We start from the raw sequence: 25952 nt of genomic DNA on the forward strand, positions 1-25952 counted from the left end.
TAAATTTAAACAAAAAGATATAATGTAATAATGATAATCAGTACTACATGAATACATGAGAAAGTGTCCTAAAAATTAGTAATGCATGAAATATAAGTCAGTGGCCTACTTTTGATGTGATAATCTAGTACTCAACATAATGGATTTATAGACAGAGCGACATGACTGTACAATCAAAGCTGTATGACACACTAACCAAATACTGTGTACTGTATCAATCTTAGCAAAGGTCTTATTATTTATAAGATGTTAGTAAGTAAGTAATTAGCCCCTATGGGTGATATTGTACACATCCTAATATTGAGTCTGAAGTCTCTAATGCTGATGGCATACAAAAGGTTACTCTTCATTACACAAGCAGGATCATGATCTGTTCTCTTGTGAATACTAGGTGGAAAAAGATGCAAAAAATTAACACATCAAGTAGAAATCTGCGTTTTAATAATTTCTGACACACAGTAAATGATTTATAACAGCTACAAATATGATACAAACAAAGGTATGCTGATATTATATTCATACAATTTTGTTTTTAAGCTCTACATCTTTTGTTAAGACTAAACATCACACTGAAATCTGACAAATCAGGCATTATCTCAAGACACTATACCTCAATGTTACAAAATTAAGATGTATGCATTCAAATTGCCATGTCAGGATCTTCTGTAAGTAATTAGCCCTTATGGGTATGGGTGATTTTAGCAAAGCAATAACTCATCATGTGCTCTTGTAGATACTTAGAACAAACAGCACAGAACTAGTCATCTCTTATCATATACTCATTTAAAATATTGACATGTGATATATATTTAATGTAATTTATAGGTATGAGGATGCATTACAGTGACTGTCCAGGGTGCCATTTCGCAGACAGATGGTGGTATTGAGGGGGGACCCAATGGTGACATGATATATGCAAGTCCCTATTTGTGTTCACAGCAAGCCTAAAAGTGACTACTGTTGTTAAATGATTGAGCCTTTTACTGTGGGAAGTTCCAAAGACTGCTGCATAACAGTGCATACAAAAATCTTAAATGGAGTTATTTAAAAATGCCAAACCACATTATAATTGCCTTTCATTAGCCAAGAAGCAAAATTACGTAAAATAAATTAAGTAACAATATTAAAATAAAATGTGCCAAATTTAATGGGATCTAAGGTTATAAGTAGGTTATAAAAGGGGGCATCAGGGTACTGAGCAGTTGTAGTGAAAAAAAGAGTACTGTAATTAAGACCACAACTTCACTGCAAAATGGCAGTGACTGGAAACTTCACTGTAAGTGATTCTTTTTTAAATAAGATATATACTACATTCACTGAAGATATCTCTGTGTCTTCACTGGTCACTTCTGCCTATTCTCCATGAATATCATAATTCATTCCATGCTGCAAAGTCATATTTCATGTGCAAATCATGCACACAATTTACAACCAACAAAAATTTGTGTAACACTGACCCAGTGTAGGCACAATAGCTTCATACCTAATTTTACATTGAGACTGCACAAAGCAAACAAGAAATAATTGATGCATCTTGATCACAATTCAATCCAATTTTTAAAAATAGGTCACAAAATGCTGATCAATCCGATGGCACATCCTCTTGCTCTATCTTTCCTGTACTTCATATCATAACATACTTGAATCTACATCTGAAAATAAACTGAAAATTATAAACATTGAGAAAATATGGCTTTACAAGAAATCTATATCAGAAAATGAACTGAAAATTAGAATCCTTGACATATTATGGCTTTAAAAGAAATTTGTTGAGTGTTACGTATCATATGCTCTTCTTTGTCATAATTAACAAGCATTTCAAAAGCAATGGCATGTTAACAATATGCCAAATTGGGTCTGATATTGCTCACCTGGGCAGATGGCATGTCAGCAACTATCAATTCACATACGAACTGAAACTGTTGAGGGGAAAGAAAGGTTTCTACATTGTCTATTCATGTTGGTGTCATTTATCTTCTTTCTGGTCCCTACTTACATAGATGTTATGTGATGTGATTTTGATTTTTAACGTAGCTTTAACAATTTTTCAGTCATATCGCTACGATGTCTGCAATGTGGCAGTTTATAGTGATGTCTAGCACTGGGGTATCATGCCGCAGACATGTAGCATGATGTCCCACCCAGTCACATTATCCTGACACATGGCCGACCAGTCCTAACACTAACCTCATAATGCTGAGCGCCAAGCGAGGCAGCTGTTAGTACCATTTTTGTAAGTCTTTGGTATGACTTGGCCGGGGATCGAACCCACGACCTCCCACATCCGTACTTACATAGAGACTTGTCCTGAAAGTACACTATGGTCAGCACCCCCAATGTTTTTACTACTTATATTAGTATTATCCTAGTAGCCAAGACGCCTAATTTAGTAAAACATGTTATGAGAGACCACCCCTTCTGCCAACCAAAAGCAGTCTCTCAAGACAGGTGTGTGAAAAAGGACTGGTTTACAGGGTCAATAGTTAGCACTGATGAAGAAGAAAAAATACCCAAACTCATTGTACATGTATCATTTCCTTTATTCGTAAATCTTGTTAAATATTACATGCATTCCTCTCAAAATAACTTTATATAATAAAGATATACATCTATCATACAACATGAATCAAATTTATATTTGAACATCATATGAATAGATACATGTATTAGTACATGATTTGTGAAGAAAACAAAGGTAATATTCATTCTATCCGTAAGGTAACTTCACATGGCCATAAATTTTTAGAGTTGTTTCAAATGTAACAAAAACTGCACAGTTAGCTATTACGTATTTATCTTACTTTTTGCACTTTTCTTTACGAAATCTGTTATACTTCTATGTTGACACTTTTACTCAGCTGATTGGTCTGAACATGTTTCTCCATCTCTGAGCAAAGAAGCAAAAGTTTGGGATTGCCATGTTGTAAAGCATATTCTTAAATCTCCTTTACATGTTCTATGAGTGCAGAATGTGAAATAACCTGAGGCAGAATTTCACCAACAGATGGCTCATTGTCACCGTCACTGTCCACAGTTGGAGAAGTGCCTGATTTACCTCTCTGAAGAATATCATAATCCCAGTCTGGCTCTGAGATAACATTTTAAGTTTCTAGACAGTGGTCCATATCGGCATATTCTTCCAATGTCATGCCATTGAGAAGAGGTTCCATTGATGGAGGCATGTCTTGTTCACTCTCTTCGCTCTCTGGCTTGAAAACTGAGAGAAAAGCCACACTTGGCAAAGCACCTTTTGATGGTGTATGCAGACAGAGCATCCCACACTGACTTAATCCAAAAAATGGCATCCAGAACAATGACAGTCTTAGATATTTCAGTTGCTGTCGAGTACTCATCCATTTTGGAAAGAATGTGTCGCAACAGTTTCTTTCGATAATTCATTTTTACAGCCTGAATTGTCTCTGCGTCGCAGGGTTGTAGTTTAGATTATTTGGGGGCAGAAAAAACCAGTTTTACATTGCTAAACTGAACATCTGAGTGTGCACTGCAGTCATCTATGATGACTAAAATTTTCCAAAGATGTGTGACATCATCCAAGCCTTTCTGTTGGATTCATAGGCAACACTAAAGATCTTAAATCAAATGACCTAAAACATCTTCGTTTGTGTGATTTGCCTGAGCAACCACCTGCAGAATGCAACCAACAACCAGGTTTTGGCAAAATATGCATTTTGTCACTGCAATGAACGACTGCATCACAAAAAACAGATCAACACCACGGACCTTGACTTAATCCTTTGTAAACAAGAGAGCTAAAGATACATGTAGTTCAGGATCCTCAGATGGCAGAAAGGTGCACAAGCACAGAGGAAATGTGTAAAGGCATGACTGACAGTGTATGGGTATCTAAATGAGAGAGTGTGAGAATGTTGTTGTTGTAAGGAGTAAAAACATACCAGTAAGTGGAAAGCTGATTCAGCATAACTGAATTATGATGACTTTGCTGTATCAGATGGATGGCTTCAAAAATAGATACAATATCACAGCTACTGTGCTTAGTGGAGAATCAGCTGATGTGAATTTACAGTTGATGACTGGAAAAAAAGACTGCCATCCATCACTGTAGAGTATAACCTCTGTGATATTTTTAATGCTGATGAAAGAGGACTCTTTTACAGAGGACTACCGGACAGGTCCCTAGTGCATAAAGATGATGTTTGCAAGGAGGGAGAAAACAAAAAAGTTGTTGACACTATTGTTAGCATTTAGTGCAACTAGAGAAAAACTGGACCCCTTAGTTCATAGTCCATGCATCAATAATGATCTTGATTAGCCACTACAGATGAGACCTTGCAAGAACAACATACAGCATTTAGTCCACTTGTCAAATTATTATCCTAATACATGTGAACAATATACAGCTAGCCTGCTGAACATAACCTATCATAATATACTATAGTAAAGGTCACACAGGTCATGTAGGCATTCAACAGCGACTATTTCAGTAATAGGTGTCATTTATACAAATTTGATTCAACATACCTTTAAAAGGCAAGTATTTACTACATTTGGATTCTTATACATCCACATTCCTTTGGAAGGTCATTACTTAGATAACTTGAGAAGTGTATAAGGCAAAAGCAATCTTAAAGTACAGAGACATTTTTGGACAAATTGAACCTAAAGGTGTGATCCGGTACAATCTAGACTGAATGTCAGGTATTGTGATGTCACAATAAAAGCTACGTATATTGATAAACAAATTCATACTACCCAATATTGTGATGATTCCACTCGAAGTGCTCTTTTCTTGACTCAAGTTTATTTAGTACACGGCCACCATTTTAAAAGACCAAGGAGATCTATAATTTTCATCTGGAAGTTTCTTGATGACAGTTAAGGTGCAGAGCATTCAATGATCAGGATTGAACAGACTTTTGGTTAAACAAAATTAATATTAAATTTTAAAAGAACAATTTATATCTCATTTATAATGAGTAAATGCGCATACTCTTACTTTAATTATAGTCATTATTATGGAGGTTTATGACAGAATAAACAGATTTGTTCCTACTGACAACAGTACTATTCAGAAAGGTCCTTCTGAGTGTGCTAGGCTGTGTTTAGCATGAGGTCATGAACTAAACTTAATCCATGTTTGTATAGGATAAAATACTGTGATGATTTTAGCATTGATGGGTGTAGTACTAACAAAGTTGCATCCAATTAAAGTTTCATGATTGGAACATAGCATCCCAATTAATAAACTCTTAACTAAAATTTCAAAAAAAATCACTGGAGCATGAAATATACATCACAGTAACCTCATTTTGCATTGGGCATCTAGAACATATCAAGGTGGTTCTTCACAAAATTTATGTGATACATGCCAGTAGAAGATGAAATAGAGGAAATGCTGAGCTTTTTTTGTTGTAAGGATGTGGTCCTAACAAAGATGCATATCATCATTAATTTCATGATCCAAAACACGAAGAGGGCCGGAGAACTGAACATCAAATACAAAACGTAATCCAAATCAGTGCAGAATAAAATACAGGCCATAACAACTTGCTACAAATGAAGGAGAAGTGCTCATCAAGACTTTTTTGCGTTGTACCAAACTGAAGTTACAGGCTCTGAAATGTGCAATTTTCGCGAATTTTGTCTCTGGATACAAGTGCGTGCACATGTGAAAACCGGTGAAAAGAGCTACATGTACCATATTTGCGACTCTACGATGCATCCCTTCTTGAATTCTAGAACAGTGCTAGATGCAAATGTAAGTTTTTACTTACCATTAACTCGATTCAACTTTAGGAATCCTGTTTCATGCATGAATTAGACATTGTCTTCTTCTTCTTTCAAACTAGGTAAACTATGCGACACACATGTCAACGCCGAAATATGATTGGCTCAAAAACTTATTATCACATGAGCTCGGACTTGTCCTAGCAGTAAAAATTCGCGACAATCGCACATTTCAGAGCCTGTAACTTCATTTTGATACAACGCAGAAAAGTCAATGATGGCTGGATAAATAGAAAAATATCTCAGGAGTAAAACAAGCCATATACTATGGTCGTGTGCCTTTAAAGCTGGAAACAGCAGAAGGAAATCGAGGGTCATGGGTGGAACAAAGTATTTGGAAGTTACGTACCTTCTCTCTTATATATTATGAAAGAGAGGATCCCATGTCAGAATGGGTCATGAGGGTAATCTAAGGTATTTTTGTCACTCTGCATGATTTTTTCCCTCAGATTATAGTATTTTATTTCCCAAAATCAAGCTCGCATCGAGCATCTGTGCATTGTAATACAAGAAATGACAATTTCTCATTTCAGCTTTGAGATTCAACAATTTGGACTACAAATTTGGCTTAAAACGAATAGCAAATCAAATCTAATCAAAGTTTCCTCTATAGATTCCCACCCCATTTTTCATAGTGGAACATTTAGGTTGGGGTGTGGGGTCATTGCAACTGCATATCGAAAATTTGGAATTTGCCGACACTTATGTTATATCGACTCGTACCTGCATGAAAACGATAGGAAAATGATTTATTTTTTCAGAAATGGCATATATTATAATCGTTATGTCTTTAATCCGCTGACAGACTAGGCGAAAATATGGCATAGATGAAAACTAACCATGTACTCGTCATTTGCATTACTAGTCACATAACTTCACAAATCTCAGACAACGACATTGGAAGTCCACTAGTCATGTAATAACAACAAACTCTTTTTTAATGTTGTTGTACAGAAATTCCTATATTTTAAATGAAAGTCAGATACTTTTTGAAAAACCAGCAATATGGCCAGTCTAATTCATCAAGCAGAGAGCACAGGTCAACGTGGTAGTCACGTGATACAAAACTCCAGATGTTGTTCTCGGAATATATAAATATAGAGAATTTTGTGTTCTTTCATTTCTGTATTTTTTTGACAACCAGCATATGACTTTCATTTAATATTTTTTTTCCTCTACAACATTTGAAAATGTGGGGGGTTAGATTTGTGTACTCATGCGACTGACATGGAAAATCGCGAGTGTCAGGTAACATTTCATCAATGCTGTAGTTTTATCTTGTCCTTCAGCAGATTAAAGACATAACGATTTTCATACTCATAATTTCTAAGTTTGCTCGGCCATAAGGTAAGTGGTTATGCTTTGCCACGATCATGGTGGCCTCTTGTGATGCTAGACTGGTTTTCATACCTTCTATGTAATGAGAGATATGGATATCATGCAATCCACTGAGCATTTGGATTGACTCAGCATATATGTTTATTGCATGCACCCAAATGATCCATACTGCACCATCTGAATATTCTCGTTAGAACTCAATAAATTTAACTCACGTTCAGTTTAGTTATAACTCAATTACGCGATTGTTTTGGGCGTCAAGATGAGAGAAAATTCCTGGGTTTTTCCTGACTTTCAGCAATATTTGCGAAATTTAAGGACTTTTCATGGTCGGGAAAAAAATTATCAGTTCTCCCGACTTTTTCCCAGTAGCGTGGGAACCCTGTATGGTCCATGCATGGACGTGTATGTATGTGCTGTACTGATGGATGCAACTTTCAGACTGATGTGATAAATGGAACTGGATGGAAATTGTTAGGTATAGATGAGTAAATGAAATACAAATCTACAACAAGTTTGATAAAATGTTCTTCTAGTGAACAAACCAATGATACCTGTAACCCATGAATTTAATGATAATATGTCTGTCTCAACAGTAAAATTGACATGTTTTCATACCGTCCTTGAACAAGTCTACATACCTTCCTATAACGTCTTCATACCTTCCCATAACAAGTGTGAATACTTTTCTATAACTTATCTACTCAACTTTCTATCACTACACATTTTCTATAACATCTTTTCATAACTTCCTACAAGTCTGCATGTTTCTATAACATGTCTACACAACTTTCTATAACATGTCTACACAACTTTCTATAACATGTCTACACAACTTTCTACAACTTGTTTACACATGTCTACATATCTTCCCACAAAAAGTCTACATACCTTACTTTAACAATTCCACATCTTAACATGACAAGTGTACACACCTTGCAATAACATGGCTTCATACCGTTCTATAACAAGTCTACATACCCGAATCAAAGTCCAGTTCTATAACAAGTCTACATACCCGAATCAAAGTCCAGTTCTATAACAAGTCTACATACCCGAATCAAAGTCCAGTTTCTTTGAAGCACTGGCATCTCCAAGGCCCTCAATATCCACATCTCCCTCCGGGGCATTTAATGCGCTAAGTGTCACTTCTGGAAAGAGTTTGCGGTAATTAAGCCATATGATAAAGATTTTTCCGATGATGATGATTAATAAATATACAGTGAGATGTTAAGTAGAGGAAAGAAGTTGGTTTATACCTAAAATATATTCATTCTTCTAATCAACAACAACACTCCATATCACTGACAAAATCACTTAAAAATGGCAAGAATATTTTAAGAAGGTACAGTCAAACCTGCCAATAGCAGCTACCCATGAGAAAAGGGAAAACTTGCCTTTGTACACAAGTTACCACTGCACACAGGTTCATCTTTAAAATTGTACTCATTAGTTATGAGGTGAGAAGGTGATTTATGTCTAATTTGAAGTCATTCTTCTAATCAACAATGACACTCAAATACCACTAACAACATGTTCACCTTTAAAAATTAATTTTTGAACAAATACCATCCACAAACATTATTATTATTATTATTACGTTATCAAGATCGTGGGTTCGATCTTCGGCCGAGTGATACCAAAGACTTACAAAAATGGTACTAACAGCTGTCTCGCTTGGTGCTCAGCATTAAGAGGTTAGTGTTAGGACTGGTCGTCCTGGTGTCAGGATAATGTGACTGGGTGGGACATTGTGCTACATGTCTGCGGCATGATGCCCCGGTGCAGGACATAACTATAAACTGCCACACTGCAGACATTGTAGTGATATGACTGAAAAATTGTTAAAGCTACATAAAAATCCTAATCACACACACACACATCAAGACCGTTTTATGAGCATATTACAGTAAAATCATAAAATGCACATGTTGTTCTCTCTCAAGTTTATGTTCCACCCAAGATTACTATCACCTGCTCACTCGAATCTATCCTATAAATTATATCAACACTGACTTAAAATAACCATCTTTAAAATCAATATCTGGATTTGGCAGTTGCTTAACTCCCTGAGATTAAAAGACAGATTATGCGACAAGCCTGTTATAAATAGGAAATCAAAAGAAGTATATACAGCTATTCTTTGTGAATCTCAAGTCAAAACATTACCTGCTATTCCAGACAAGTTTTAAATACTGATTGACCCCTGACCTAATATCTGAATGACCCCTGACCTAATACAAGGGTCACAGCTTGTGTCCCTTCTCAAAGACAAACTTTTTCCTGAGACAGCTCTAAATCACAGGCAAACAGATGAAGATATCAAACTATACCTGTAAAATTTCACTTCCAATTTGACTGCGATAACTACTTTTCCCATCAAATAAATCACTTCAACCCTACATTACCCTAATGACACAAACAGCCTCACTTTCAATCCGACATAAAGACACCTTTCACTTACACTACCAATGTGACTGGAGTATGGTGAGTACAAGTGAGACAAATGTTTGCACATCAATTCACATGATATTACTTAATCTAAACAATGCCTTACTCATGAAGAAAAAGACTGAGGGGTCACTGTATGTACAGACCTGTGACCACTTAAAGGAAGGAAGAAACCACTGAATGGGTATGGAAACACCTGGGTGCTGTCTAAGGAATGTAGGTGACCCTTATGTAAAGGACATTTATACAGGAAATTTGCCAGGGGAAAATTAGACTGGCCATTGTGAACATGTGAACACTGAGTACAGGTGACCATTAGGACTGATTTGACTGTAGTAACCAAAGGCCCAAATGTCACTCACCAAACTGGTGACCATTTCAGTAAGCAGGCTTATGTCATAAGAACATAACCCTATGCAAACTATCTCTAAACTTTACATCTTGATGTTACAAGCCCATATTCCACAGTTTATCAAAACTGGATGAGAAATATGGCCACAAGATTGGTAACAAGTTCAGACAATCAGATGAAAAGTACATTTATATATTGATGTGACCCGTTATCAACCCTGCCTGAGATTTTAACGACAGAAGCCTTTAAATCAAGTTTTATTATAATAATATAAAAATCTGCTAAGAAATATTGTCTCCAGAGTGGTAACATGCAACTGTGACAGACGCATGATGCACAACAGATACAGAACTGTATCATAAACCAGGTAACTAAACTTACTGCATTTAAAAAGATTTCAGTGAATGTAAACTGGGAAATGCTAACTTTTCGACTATGGCCGGGTATATCATCCATGTACATGTTGCAGATGTAACTGACTTTTCCATGGGTTGTGTTGTTGCCAGTTTTCTTGTTAAATATCAACTACTGATGCAAACATCTACTCCATCCTTCCTATTTTCAACACACATGTACACCATTGGCCCATTCATTTCTAAAAATATGTTTCAACCTAATCATGCCAGTTAAAAACTATTGCCTTGTCATTATGATCACCCTTTTTCATGACAATCAGGACACAAGCAAGATTTTACATTTCCTTATGAAAATTTACTTTTCACCTCCAGCCATAAACCCTCTGGGGATGTATACATGCTCAGAAATCTTTGCTGTCATGCACTCATTCTCTACATACCTAAATTTGTGTCAAGTCATAAGAACAATTAGCCGATGGATAGATAAATGATCACAAAATATCAGCCAGTATGCAGAGATTATAATGTAATTCTATGCAAACCATAGATGCATGATTGAAAGAGATGAAGGAAATTAAAAAACCTGATATTTTCTGTTTTTTGGACTGAGAATCTGCAGAATTGTGTTTCTGTTGCACAGCCTGTTTTTTTGGAGGTGTGTCTGTTGGTTGTGGAAGTCCAGCATCTTCATATGCCTTCCTCTTCAGCTGGGCTCGAATTTGAGATCTAAATTAGGATCAATCAATCAATCAACAATCAGTCCAAACAAACAATCATCAATCAATTAATTAAACAATCATGTCTTCCTCCCAATATCTGGTCCAGATTTCTTAATCAAATGAATCAAACAATTTGAAAATGCACGAAAGAAAAACAAAGCTGGAGAGAGTATTTTCATGATCAAACTTGAAAGATACAGAGCTATTTTTGAAAGATAGATTATTTAATAACAATTATACACACATAAACAGAGCAATTAAATTTACCGTATTAAATATGTATTGTGTAACTTTTGTGAGGTTAACGCTCATCATGCACTGATGTCAAAAACTACATTCCCAGTGCTAACATGCAAATAATGGAACATTTTAAACATCATGAGCTCTTCATTTTTGAAGTCTGCTCCCTCTTTCAACATGGGCATGCTAATTAAAACACGTAAGATCCATTTATGAGACTGATTTATAAATTTTTAGTGGTTAAGTATTGTTTTGTACTGACTCTTCTATCAATACAGCTATGAATATTGAAAAAGTATCAATACAACAATGAATCATTTCACCCCTACTGCCTCCCAGTAAAAAGCTACACTGGCTGAATATATCAGCATGAGATATACAAAGTGAATTTAACCAATATAGAATATGCACTTTTAGCAAGTAAGCCTGAAGGACCGTTGCAGGTTGCGTTGTGGTCAAGCCATATAACAAAAAGTCCCCAAAATATTGCAGTGCACAAAACGTTTGTTGATTACAAAACTTTTGTTATACGTCTAAATTTTTAAAACTCCTGCTTGGACTGACAACTCTGTACAGTTTTGCATGCATTTGTCAATTTTCAAAAACATGTGATTTTAAATCAATGGTTGTGACAATAACCTTCTTGTATCCGGAACCTGTGTGTGATCCATTATTATATACTGCATTTGATAGTGACCTATTAGAGGGTTTTCTTAAAGCAAAAATTAATATAAAGATGAACACAGCTTGAAATAAAGCTTGAAATAAAGTGTAACAAAGTTGAGAATAGGTCACAATCATCAATAGGTAAGTCTAAACATTTACAACTAAATCTGAATCGTACAAACTATTGATGAAAGACAGTCACCCAATTCTTCATTATTAAAAGTAACAAGTTGTTCATAAAATTAAGTAGGAAAACCTAATAAAGACATTTATAAAGCAAGATGTCCACAAATCTATGATTACGACAAGCATAAAACTTGATACATGGCATTCTTTTACCAAATATTTTAATGAAAAGCAATATTACAATTCTGAAATTCAATAATCACATCCCTTTTTTGAACCTTAAGCAGCTGTTGACATTATCTGAGAAAAATGCAAATTAGTTGAAATTCATTACTGACTTTTCCCTTTGTGTCTCAAATGCTCGTCTATTCTCTATGCATTTCTACTAGTATGATTTTCTCTTATTTCTGTAATTTTTTTGTATTATCAGAACTTCTATTTCTTTAATTCTGTAATACTGATCCACATCACTCTTATTAGCATGGTATTCTCATCGATAACAAAAATACTTCCAAAAGAATACCGGTTATTTGTCAGTGATTTTAATTCAAGCCTTTTCGGTCATTTCTGGCGCGACTCATCTTGGCCACCAAACCCTTTATTTTGCATGAATGCGTGTAAAACATCTTATTGCATGCTACATGTATTCATTAAAACTTGGAAATAAAATAGAGACAAACAGTCATACATATAATTATATTGTTATAAAGGATATACAATATATCAATTTAAATTATACAATTTTATATAGTGCATTAGCATTACGTCCATTAGGATACAGAGTATCTGACTTATGAATCCAATAAGTTTCTTTAATGAGTCTATTTGATATCACCATGCACAATATCTATAGGCTCGAAAGAAAAATCAATATATATTTCAACACACTTTAACATCAGTAATCACTCTCTACTTGATTTTTCTTTCATGCCAATATGCCAATAGATATTGTGCATGGTGACATGAATAGACTCATAAAAGAAACTTATTGGATTCATAAGTTAGATACTCTGTATCCTAATGGACTTAATGCTAATGCACTATATAAAATTGTATAATTTAAACTGATATGTTGTATATCCTTTATAACAATATAATTATATGTATGACTGTTTTGTCTCTATTTTATTTTATTATTTTACTAATTCAAGTTTCAGTAGAGACTCATGTATCTTTTAGATCCTGTCATATATAATTGCTATGATGATGCATATCATTTATGACGTTACATAATGAGTAATTGTTGTTTTAAAATAAAAGACATCATCTGTTACTTTCAAAACATTTCATGCCTGAAGAAGCACAGATTAAATGTGAAACTAGTTGCACAGAATTTTCGGCGTTTGTGTTGTTTATTCATCACAATTTTAAAACTTGGAAGACATTATGGTGTTATCTTCAAAACAAAAGAAATAATGCACTTTCCTCACACAAGGAAACTCTCATCTTGAGCAAGTCTGTGTGTGGGAGTTGGAATGTATACCAACAAATCTATCACACAGTACTTCCAGCAGATGTCAAATAACTGCCCTGGCTCCAGGAACTTACTTTTATTAGTGAAGAAGGGAAACTATTAACACCCACCCCTCTTCTATAGAATCTTTTTAAAAATTTATGTAAGGTGACAAACCCATGCAGTCTGAAATCTGCCCCCTCACAAAGTCTGTGCTAATTTTTATTTATTCAATTGCATGTTCAGTCCCTGATTCAATATCTTAGTTTAAAAAGAGACATTCCAGATTTGCTTCCCCTGTGTAATTTAATTAATTTACCGATCATTCAATAATCACATGGATGGGAAGAAACAATAACCAACAATCAGTATTCAATGCAAAAACATACTGCACTGTATGACACACCAAACGTGAAACCAACAGATTATAACCAAGTAGACAAGATATGAATCAAAAGAGTAACTTCATGTACAGTTGGTTATTAAATGAAAGAGTACTTCATTATTCACACATTTGGAATACCTTTATCTTCTGCGTACAATTTGGCACAACTCACTATACTGAAGGGAGATCACTATCTGACTGCCACATACATCACCAGACAGCATTTAGCGCCCATAGTTAAAAACATAAGAAGACTGAATTTGTGAGGTAGTAGTAGTAGTATTAGTATTAGTAGTAGTCCGAAGGAATTAGGATTGGGTAACATGTTTGAAAAAAAACTATTTTCCATACAAATGTCTCAGAAAGTGAATCGACAAATTTTTTTTCCCACAGTTATAATGAAAGTAGACCTATATATCTAATCAGTATTTCTCCCATGTTAAACTCATAGAGTACAGTGAGTTGGTGAGTGGGAGAACTGTTTTTACAGAATCATTTAAACAATTTCTTAAACGTTGGAGATGATCTTTTCATCAAGCATCTGCAAACATAGGAAGTAAGGTATGAATCTTAATTACACAAGGTTAATGTGATACACATCACAATGAAGAAAAATGCGATGCTGAAATCTTCTCACATGGTTCTGTTTTTGATAACATTACTCAGTTTATTCAGATCATCTCCAAATCTTTTCACCGCTCCTCTCAGCATGTCAACCTCCTGATCTGTCCATTTGCCGCTGAAAGAAAATTGGCAAAATTAATTGTTATTTTTAATGAATTAATGTGTTAACTAACTTAAAATCAAAAGCAATAAAGGATCAGCATCATGTTGGAAAGATGAATTCCTACTTCAAATGTTTGCATGCAGCAGTGAGTGTAGTCCACATACAAGCTTTTAATGGTATCACATTCTGATGTCAGTGCTTGTTACAGCAAAGTTTTCTTCACAGTGATCGGAAAACAGTCAATGGAGCACCAATTTTTATAATGGGTTAAGCAGCTGATTAAAATTATAACTCATTATTGACCTTTTCACCCAACAACTGTCCAGTAATATTGACTCACTGACTGACACATGATTACAATTCTAAAATTGTGAAATAGCAATGATCAGACAATTCATTCCAGGCCAGTTGAAAACGATGCTTTTGGATATAATAGACAAATTATCAAGTGTCAATCAAGTACCTATTTACCATATATATATATATAACAGTGTAAATGACCAAAAGGCAGGTGACACTAAACAATTTATTTCCAAACAAATTAGAACAGGAATCAACTGCCATGCATGAACAGATATATCTTGTTGTTGTAGGGCTTAATGCCATTTTTCAGCACAAGATAGGCTATACACGTCGGCCAGTATAAATGGTGAAAACCCAGGAAAACCCCGGAAAGAACCACCAACCCATGAGAAGCTACTGGCAAGCTAAATACCCATGCTGGCTGAATCCAAGGCTCGAACCAATGCAGACAGAGGTGAGACGGCAGTAATCCGTGACGGTGAGTGCTTTAGACCACTCAGGGCCCCCCACTGATATATGTAAGTCACTCTTATTGATAACAAGAGTCCCTCAAAAGGATTGTCATTCTTCTGACCAAAAAGATTTTCCAGAAACTCAGATATGAAAGACCAATTCTTCCTTTTAAGTGCAAAGTTCTGAAATTATCTCCGATATTCCTCGCTAATAACTAGATTTTCAAATCAGCTGCTATGGTGGCTATATTGGACACAATTTTAATTTACGACCAAGCATACATGTTAGATAAAGGAAATAAGATGTCAATATCACCATCCATTCAGAGTCAGTAGTGTCAATAAGATTTTCAAGATGGCAATCATATCAGCCATACAATTGCTACCCTTTTCAATCAGGACTGGCTTGGCCTCATAAGAAGTCTATTTGTGAAGACCCCATGTTGATATTGCCATCCATTTAGAAGGCGATAACTATTTTCAAGATTGCCACCATGGTGGCCATATTGAGGGTCAGTTCACATCATTTTTATTTAGGACCTACTAAACACTTTAAGAACTCTGATGAAAAAACCATGACAAATAACTTTCAATTTAATAGTAGTGAAAATAAGATTTTAAAGATAGTAAAAATATTAATATCAGATTGGTACCATTCCCATTTAGGGCTAACAAGACATCACATCTTTCAGTGCTTGCTAGTAATTAATATATTTTTTTGGACTGACCCCTGTATGTGAATCGTAAATAAAATTCCTCTTCTTTTGACTCATAGAATTAAATCCTTCTGAACAATCATATTTTCTGTAGTAATCCCTGTCATAACAGAACACAACACCTGTGTATTCAGCGTCTGTCGGCCTTTATTTAAAACAAATTCTGACTCATGCATAGAAGACAGCATCACTCTATTATCTCACGAGAAAAAAAATTGATATCTACTTGTTGATCTATCTATGCTACTGGGAATAGCTACAATCCACCAAGTTTTGAAAGCAGGAAAAGTAACTGTTACAACTGACCAAATGACAACTAAACCCTTCTTTTTCAAACAAAGAAAATAGTTTTGCTGAAACTTCAAAGATAAATGATCTCCTTTGAAGCACCAATCATTCTGTATAAATAATTAGCACAAAAAAAAAAAACAGTCCCAAGCAATGTCTTACAATTATTTAATGCTGGTGCCACAATAAGAATCATACATCTGTTTGGTCCTCCAAAGCTGTCCTTTAGTAGTAACTTCAATAACACATGCAACATTTTTCAAAGAAAGCTGACTACAATCTTCAACAAAAGCAAATAACTTTCATCATAGCAAGTCAGCACCAAACTTAAATAAAAGCAATGGAATCTGGATTGTTGCATTTTCCATTGTGACTGGAACACGTTTAGCATGCCATGAGTTTAATTTTTGCAAGCAAAAAATATATACTTAAAGTTGTTACCAATGGCAGCATATAACGCAAATTAAGTTTCCAATCTTTTGAAGTAACAGATATGTGGACGTCAAGTTAATTAAAAGATGGAGTATCTTGCAAAGATGTTTTTTTAAAACTTTTTAATTTGTTCAAGTTATCATTTCTGTATCAATAGCCTTATCCCCTGGGTAGCCTCAGCAAGATGACACTGTCCCCAGCTGACCAAAATCTAGGCCAATTTAAGTACATGTATCATGTAAACAAATATAGCCTGGTGCTACTTGCGACAATTGTAGTGAGTTGTGACAATCGGATATAGATTAAAATGAGGACTACCATTTTGTTTTATAAATACATGTTGTTGGTGTTTTCTAACAGGATGTGAGTCATAAATGAACCTTATAACTTGTGAGCTATACTCAAATTCATGTATTTATTATATACATGTACACTATTTAACAGAATATGGATAGAAATATACAAATGTAAGTTGTCAATTTACAAGTGTTTTTTAGTTTGTCTTCATTTAATGAAAAGCACATATTTGTGCACCAGCTTTTATTATACCCCCCCCCCCCGCCCCAGGCGCCATATTTTAGATAAATGCACCATTTTCTTCAGCTTACTGGCTTGGTTGGTTATAACACGGTTCAGTGTATATCATGGTCGGGCCTTATGGATCCAAACTACCATGTTGTATGTATGTATGTATGTATGTATGTATGTATGTATGTATGCATAGTGTTCAATGGAACCTCAGCACAAAAGTGGTTATGAAGGCATTTAGGACCAACTATACATAATAACTCTTTTAGTAAAACCTCTATGTTGATGATTAGTAAAAACTCTATGTTGATGATTAGTAAAAACTCTATGTTGACATGATCATAACTACAAGATTTTCAAAAGTGCTGCTGTCATAGGACCAATTAGATACAAAAAGTCTCCTGGTGTAAACCCATATCAATATAACTTTGTATTCCAAATGAAGGACCAAGACTTTCAAGACGGCTATTGTGCTGATTATAATGGAGGTCATTTTCACTTAGGACTAAGTTGACATCGTACGAAGTCTTCTGGAGAAAAGCCCATTCTGATATGTAAATCCATTCAGAAGTAGAAAGAACAAGATTTTCAAGATAGCCAATGACTGTGGCAAGCACACTGGATACATTATTATTTTCATTCTGGACCAACTCGATAATGGGATGAATGTGTGTACAGCTTCATGGCAATATTCCAAGTGCTTTAGGAAGAGCAACAATACCAAAACTGATGAACAGATGGATGGACAACAGATCATCCCATAATCTCTCATGGTACAGTGTATATGAACAGTTGGGCAAAAAATAAAGAAACAAAATATAACCAGTTTCATTCAACAAAATATCCATGTGTGAAAATTTCAGAAAATTCCAAATTTGCATGGTGCTGATACAAAGTCAATTATCCCTGAACTCAGTGTTATTCTCTATGCCGACAGATGTCGGCATCGAAGGATAAAAATATTACAGAATATGAATGAAACAGGTCTATTAATGATAAATGTGAATATTCATCAACTAAAATTCAAATAAGAATAAATAATACTAACTGCTGCATTGCAGCCTTTCACTGCAAAGACACAACTTTGTTTTTGAATGATGTCTCTGTAATAGTATTTTGTTTTACAATATCACTGATTCATTATTGAGTAAACACTGACACAAATACATACTGATCAAAATGCACATTGTAAATAATGCGAGAGATCTACAAATTATACAAAAATATGGCTAAATGAATGCACACCAAATGTCACTGATAAAAAAAAATTAACTTACATTTTTTCCCTGATTTTCCATGCAAACATTCAGGAGTTGCAACTTTAATCTATAACCCATCCCATGGTTCTGAAAGCTGCCCACTAATTTTTCAAGTCGATGAGCCAGTCGACCTGCTGTCAGAAAAAACAATCTGATAACAAGAGATACCAGTCTTAGCATAGGAAATTACCTGACTGGGCTGGGTTCTGCAGTGGGATGTAACTGCATGGTTAACTCGCCAAGTTTGCTGAAGGCAGCACCAGCAGCTGTGAAGATCTCACCAACCTGAAATTATATCCAGTATTAAGTTTAATCTTGCCATAGCATAAGGTGATTCCTGTAAAAATACCATATTTACTCTGTATTTATGCCTAAATGGGAGCCAACAGGCCCAAAAGGTGCAGACTGGAAACATTTAACAGGGCAGCATGCAACTAAGTGGAAATAATATGCAAAATGTTTCAAACAAAAGGTTCAAGTCTTTTCAAAGTAAATACATGAACGGAGTGGTCCCTTCAATATATGGCCTATTTGGGATCAGAGAGCTGCCTTACCAGTGATGTCATCTTTTACTCAAATGCACCACATCTAGTATAATTAGACCAATGGCAATTCCCATGTTACCTCAGGAACCATGTTACATGCATTTGCTTGATAGAATGGAATCACAAAATTTATCTTTCAATATACAATCAAGTCAAGAACCAAAATGTTTTCAAGCAGAGTAGCAATTCAGTTAAAAGAGACTAATGCCTAGTCATCTGTACTTTGCATAGATCAGAGGTTCCGTAAATTTTTCAGATTTGGAAGTCCTGGACTTCCATGGTTGGAAATTTGAACGTCTCAAGACTGTTTCAGCATTACACTGACCAGAAATTTGTTAAAATACAAATTTAATATAATCTAAGTCATTTTCTTGTAAAAAAAAGATATTAGAATGCCAAGTAAATATTATTTTTTTAAATAGAGAAACCACTGGCCTTTAATGTGTTTGTGTGTATTTTACCAATATTTTGAAGGCATTAGCTGAAAGAAATTCTTATCCTTAACCTATCACCAAAACAAATATTCAGTACATAGCATTTATCAATTGCTTCCTGTTCCAATGATTCAGGCATATTTAGATAGAACTGAATTTAAACATGTTAGTCTATGTACAGACTACTGGCAGCTAAAATTTCAACTTAAAATTCAGTGTGGATTTTATAACCAATAGACAGATCTTTATAAAACTAAAAGAACAACAAAAAAAAGATAATATGTCTACCCCATCTGGTTCAAAAGTTATGGGTAAAAATATTCTCCATAAAATGAAGTGATTATCCACAAATTTGTCAAAACTCCATAAATGGCCAAATTAAGTAGTTGATATTATTGAAACTAATTGCAGTTTAAGTCTGGAACTTTCCAGATCTTTTATTTTCTATACAGAGACTTTGCTCAATTTTTTGGGGAACTTAATTCCCTGAAATAACAATGTAGCAGACCCCCCAAAATTAAAGATCTTCACTAAACTGGTCAACGGCAAATACAGCTGCAAATATTAAAAAATCAATATCTTGGCCATTTATTTCTCAATTTTTAAAATTTAAAGTGTATTGTGTTCAGATTGCTGTAATCTATCTAATGATTCTAATTCTGAGGATTTAAAACAACATTTGTTTTTACATCGCCCCACCCTTGGGCAGAACTCACATTACGTCAATATACAACCACACAACAAAGTAAAATCTGTAATGTGCAGATGAGCACAACCAATAACAATATTTTATTGAAAGATAAAAAGCATTTTATAGCAAATTCAATACCAAAATTATCATGTCTGCTTGGAAAATCCCCAGTCAGCATTGCTTAATATCAAAACTTCAGTCCTAACAATGAAACAAACACAGCAGGAAAACTTTATAGAAAAATGTTAAATAATTTCTTAAATTACAACTTGCACCATATCAGTATAACAAGTCTTAAGTTATCTGAATGTTAGAAGTTAACCATGTTTTGCTGGAATGCCAGTAGTCTATCTTTCAAATATTTGGATGTTTTACCATCCAAACATGGCCATTTGCTGAGCCAAGCTCAAAATCAGTTACAAAAACATACTTGGCATTCACGTCTGCCCTATCAGGTACCTCAGGCCAACAATAAGCATCATCTCTGATCATGCAGCGCTCTAAGAAATTTACAGTCCCTACAGTTTCTGCTTTGACAGCAGTCACCTTTCCGATGTAATAATCGCGGTCATACAGCACACCTACTGTGATGCCTGTTCGAGCAAACTTAAAATGGTCACATTCCCTCAGACAAGACATATCAGGGGCATCTTGACTTTCTTCCTCTGGCTGCTCTGCTATCTGTTCATCTGCCTCTTCATTTGTTGCAGTCTTAAGGCACTCTTTCAAGTTCTTCACCATTTGGTTGAAGAACAAACTAGTTATAAGGAGTGGCAACTTCAGTTGTAGAATGACCCTATGGTACTGCAGTTCAGCCTTGATTGCACCCAGTCTTCCAGTTCTATATTTCTTGAAATACTGCAACACCCTGCCCACATCTGCAGCAGTCCTGCATGGACCATCATGGTTTTTCAGACTTGCAAGAAATGTAGTCACCCGAGCTTGCTTTTTCGCAAGTGCTGTCTCTTTTCCTCCAGTTGATGCCTCTATCTTTCAACTACATCCTTTTCTTCTTGTCGATGCTTTGCTCTGAAAGATTGTAACAGGCATGCAGAATTCTGGAACAAAAAGTTTTCCTCTTCCTCAGTCAGGGATGCCAGAAAAGAAAACACTGTCTTATTTCTGTTCAGCATGTTTAGCATAGACAAGTGATGTGCTGAAGCATTCCAGCACTGAAAAGACTGAAGTCCAAGTCTCCAAAGCACTGCTCCCCAAACATGTTGGTCCACTGACAGTGAGCAAGTTTGTGTCTATACTCTTCATCCTGAACTGCATGGTACTTGCCTGGCTTGTCTGGCAGGAACTCTGCAAGCTGACGTTCAACAACCTGATAAATATATTATCATGTTTAAAGAAAGGAAAAGAAATTGTGCATGCTACAAATAATAATTCATGTTCATGTCTTTTAATAACGCCTTAGAATTTTGTTAAAATCAGCATTTCAGTGACTTTTTTCAAAATTAAAATATGGTATTCTGCGATCAGTTACAACTCAGACATGCAAGCACAAATTTAAATACAATTAGTAATACACATTACTTCTAGAAATCCTGCACAAAGATGGCAAAGGATAGATGATGCTCTCTCCTGTTTCTCTCTCTCGAGGTGTTCATCAAAGACAAGAATATATTATCTTCAGCAACAGGTATGTTGAAGAGAGGCTCAAAATCTCTTGTGAAGGCAACAGTTGGATGTACAGACCATATTTTGAGGAAAAAGCATAGAAGAACGACATACTGGTAGAAATCAAGATATGCAATTGGTCGTCCCAAAAGCTTCCAGTATGGTTGTGTGATATGGAAGAAGATATTCCCAAGTGCTACCAGAGTAGCATCAATGTCATCACATGTAATGTCATGCAGAATGCTGTCCTATTTCCAGTTTTTCTCAGTCTTGTAGTTACAAAGGAAGCCTGCAAGGTCTGACTGATGAAAGTGGATAGCAGCAGCAGCTCTGAACAGCATGTTAAATTGGTTTCCTTTGAATCTTGGAATTGATGAATTCAAGCCTTCAAGTGAGCAATATGTCAGCCATGCATCTTGGCAGGAGTACCTTTCATCACCTCTTGGTCCGACAACTATACAGATTTCTCTGATAAGACGCCACAGAATTTTCATTATTCCTATTAGAAGAAAATTTTGTGGACTTCTCACATCCAACTAATGAACTAAACACATTCTTCAGTGTTTTATTAGCTGAATTTTCAAGTCCAAGAAGTACATAGGTACTGCAATGAAGGAAGTCCAAATCGTCTTCAGTGCCTATAGCTGACCTATTCAATTGTATTCAACTCCTTGTTGAAGGCTTTGTTGACTGCTTCCCTGTCACTCCTAGTCACTGTAAGCTTAGTGAAAAACATTTTAAACAGTTTGACAGCTTCTTCACCTTCCTTCTGGCATACATCTGTCATCTCTTGCAGCAGATTGGTAGTGATGTCCATGAGAGATGGTGTGTCTTCTGTTGCTATCACTGAAAAACCACAAGCAAGGCTTGCACCACTGTCAAGTGTTACTTGCTGCCCCACCACTTTCTTTCCACACTTGGTTGTTCCATCAGTGTCAAAGTATTTTGATTTTAGGACAGCATCTGCTAACTGGAATTTTGAAATGACATGTCGGTTACCTGCAAAGCGTAAAACACTGCAAAGGGAAGATAACTCTGCTGGAGGGAGGTGAATATCTAGCAGGTGTTTGCACAGTCTCAATCACCTCTGCACATCTTGTTACTGATACTTCTCTTTCCCCAATCAGTTCAATCACACACTTCACTGTTTCCCTTGTGAAATATCCTGTTTCTGGATCTTTGAGCAGAAGAACATGCTGCTGCTTCGCATTTGCCTTAAGTCGAATGTTTTCCTCTTAAGTTCTTTAATTTTTGCAGTTTTTTTTCTCAGAGCAGCCTTTTGAACTTTGCATACTTTCTCTGACAGTAGCAATGACTGGCTTTTGCTGCTCTTGCTTCTCCTCGCAGATATGTAATTTGCCTGATAGCATTTTTCAGCTGACAAGTCATTAAAAAAACTCTCTTGGCTCTCCTCTTTAGCTGCGGAGTTACATTTTGATTTTTTAGGGCAGTCAGTTGCTGTTGATTGCTTTTAATTTTTGCCTGGAGTGTGCTACAGGTTCTCTGCAGCTGCAGAGTTGTTTGCTTTTTCTGCTGAAGCTGACTGGACAGAACAGCATTGTTGGAAGCAGAAATATCAAGCTCACTCAGCAATTCATTTCTTTCCTCTGCAAGAACACTAATCTTATCAAGGCTGCATTCATTCACACGCTACTCCTCTTGTACCTGTCGACGGAAAGATGCAAACTGATTTTTAGCACTTCCAAGTTTTTGAGTTAAAGTAGCAAAATTTTGAGCATTTTTGTTGTAGCAGCTGCTGTCCTGTGGAATTTCTGATGACGGCAATGGTTCATCTAGCAATGTCTGCCCAGGAAAACAAACCCTGAAATCATCTAAAGGCCTATGCAAAAATTCTTTTAGTTTTTGCTCAGCTTCTTCTCTTTTCAGGTTCTTTGTGCGACTGTCATAAGCTTTTCTTGTCTGTTTCAACCTATAAAGAAACTGTCTATCTGAAAGATCTGAAATGTTTAGTCCAACAAACTCAAACCAGTCCTTACTCTTGAACATCAGCAAGTCAATGATTGTTCCATTGGTTGGTGGCTGAGTTGGACATGGTAAATGCTGTTAAACATTTTATTTTGTGAAATTACTTTCAAAGTATTATTCATCCAGTGGCAGAATCAGCTACTTCTGCCTGATGGAGACCTGTAAAAATACTCTGTGACCGTAATGGTGAAAATAAAGGTTAGTTCGCCGGATTAGATTCATGCAATGGCCGTTGGAAAGATATGCATTGGTACGTTACTGTATTTTGAATCGATATATGTAGCTTTTCTGTCTTTTGGCGAATCTCAAGCCATAAAATGTGGCAAAAGTTGAATTGAGCGGAGGCCTGGGGTCACGCTTGCACTCTTTGAGTTAATTAATAGTACAGATAAGATGTTTTTGTATTGTCAGAGATTTCATCGTATTTTATTGATAAAACGTCAGACTCGTGTGGTGATACGTATTACGTTATAGAAATAGACTAATTGATCAACCAGCAAGCAAAAACAAGAAAAAAGAAATCGCCATTTAAAGTTATGGGTAATCACATTCTACTTTTTTTTTTTTTTAAAAAATGGCACATATTACTGAAATAGCAAGCATAACACGCCGGCGTGACCGGTCTTTGAACTGGAGCAGTGAACAGGTTTCATACTCAAGTGACAAAGAAGGGGTCGGGGCTGCTAGATTTCGGTAATTAATTTAAGTCGTTAGGAGAATTGTTTGTACTTCTGCGTGACCACGGCATACTAACCTTGCTTGCAGAACTCATTTCGCTTTCTTAACGATTCTTTTTGTCATTCGTGTAAGGCATTTAAATCATTGTTTTTAAAGCCAGTTAAATAATCTCCCGCCTGCCAACCGGAAGTTGATAGTCTGTAATCTGACTCAAAAACAAGCTTAAATTTGTGGCAACGTATAATCATTATTCAAGGGAAACGCAGTGTCGGCCAACCCGTAGTGTATCTGCACATAAAACTCGCTGGTATCAGTCCGGGTAAAAACAAAAGAGGAAACACAAATCTACGCCCCCATGTGTTTTGTTTACGTCAGGTGGACGCGCTTTTATTTCATCCATCTAGAAATTGTTGACATGATCAATACGTTGATGTTATAATGTACATGACATCAAAAAGACAATGAGTTTGTATACAAAATTGTTCTTACGGGTTCTTCCTGTTTGATATAAATGTTGCTCTTCTTTGACTTAAATATGAAAATTTTGCATGTTTTGTTTTCATTATTAATTTTGTTTAATCTCAGTCAATGCCTGCAGAACTGCGAAGCAGTTGCAAATTTTGGCACCCCCCCCCCTTTTTTTTTTTTCTTTTCCTAGTTCATTTTTCCCAGACCCTGACTTGGGTTTCAGTTGCATAGCAGTGAAAGGCAAAATGGGTCAGGTGACCCAGCCTAAGGAAACTGATGCAGTACCACCCCTGATTTTACTTATAAACTTGTCCTGATTAGGTCAAACGAACAATTTATTTTACATTGCTGTTATAAAGCATAGTCCAACAGAACAGCTTTTTGTGGAACCTTCTCGAACACTAAAAACATATATAGGTAACACACCACATAATTACTAAACTATTAAAACCATGGATACAACTAGTTAAACAGACACACAATTAAATACATGTATGCACCTAGTTAAAGATACATACACTTAGGCAAATGAATACGCGTAGTTAATATACAAACAGCAGCAGAGAGGGTGAACAGACCATAGAACTCCGACAAAACAAATAAAACAAACAAATAAAATCATCTCGTAGAAAGGTCAAGATTTTTACAAATGAACTTTTCCTTGAGATGTTTTATTTCTGTAATGACCGATTGTACTAATAAAACCTCAGTTCGAAATAGTATCTGAAAAAATAAAGTACTCTACGTGTTTATTTATTCTTGTTTATTTTTTTGACGACCAACGTTGGTAGGTACCCTCTCTGCTGCTATTAATTTACCACCATACCAAGTTTGATGAATATTTTTCAACGCGTTCTCGCTGTCGTTTTTCCTCATCTGTTTCATCTTCATCTGAATCTTCGGAATTTGTTCTATGTTTCAAGTAATATTCAAGTTCTGATGGTGGTTTTTCTATTTTGGGATTTATGTT

General features: G+C 35.6%; 1 protein-coding gene across 3 annotated transcripts; it reads right to left on the reverse strand.

Annotated features, from left to right (window-relative positions):
* Nucleotides 1-424: 424 nt before the first annotated feature.
* Nucleotides 425-24724, reverse strand: LOC149769840 (BPTF-associated chromatin complex component 1-like). 3 transcript variants are annotated; one of them, XM_089949760.1, is made up of 6 exons: nucleotides 24591-24724; nucleotides 18748-18842; nucleotides 14490-14591; nucleotides 10847-10989; nucleotides 8160-8255; nucleotides 425-1652 (listed from the first exon to the last, which is right to left on the reverse strand). In XM_089949760.1, the coding sequence occupies exons 1-6, from the start codon at nucleotides 24606-24608 to the stop codon at nucleotides 1630-1632; spliced, it is 477 nt and encodes a 158-aa protein (XP_089805886.1). In that variant the 5' UTR covers nucleotides 24609-24724; the 3' UTR covers nucleotides 425-1629. The 3 variants fall into 3 exon arrangements, with proteins under 3 accessions (XP_089805886.1, XP_089805887.1, XP_089805888.1); XM_089949761.1 differs by having other exon boundaries at nucleotides 425-1663; XM_089949762.1 differs by lacking the exon at nucleotides 14490-14591.
* Between the last annotated feature and the right edge of the window lie 1228 nt (nucleotides 24725-25952).

Source organism: Sinohyriopsis cumingii, unplaced genomic scaffold (assembly GCF_028554795.1).
Source record: "Sinohyriopsis cumingii isolate HCF-2022 unplaced genomic scaffold, ASM2855479v2 utg003239l, whole genome shotgun sequence".
NCBI classification, from domain to species: domain Eukaryota; kingdom Metazoa; phylum Mollusca; class Bivalvia; order Unionida; family Unionidae; genus Sinohyriopsis; species Sinohyriopsis cumingii.

Coding starts and splice junctions, on each gene's coding strand:
- LOC149769840 (XM_089949760.1), bottom strand. Junction 10,990..14,489: donor GTTATCAAAAACAGAACCAT/GTGAGAAGATTT, acceptor ATCCTAATTTAG/ATCTCAAATTCGAGCCCAGC. Junction 8,256..10,846: donor CAAAAAACAGAAAATATCAG/GTTTTTTAATTT, acceptor AACTCTTTCCAG/AAGTGACACTTAGCGCATTA.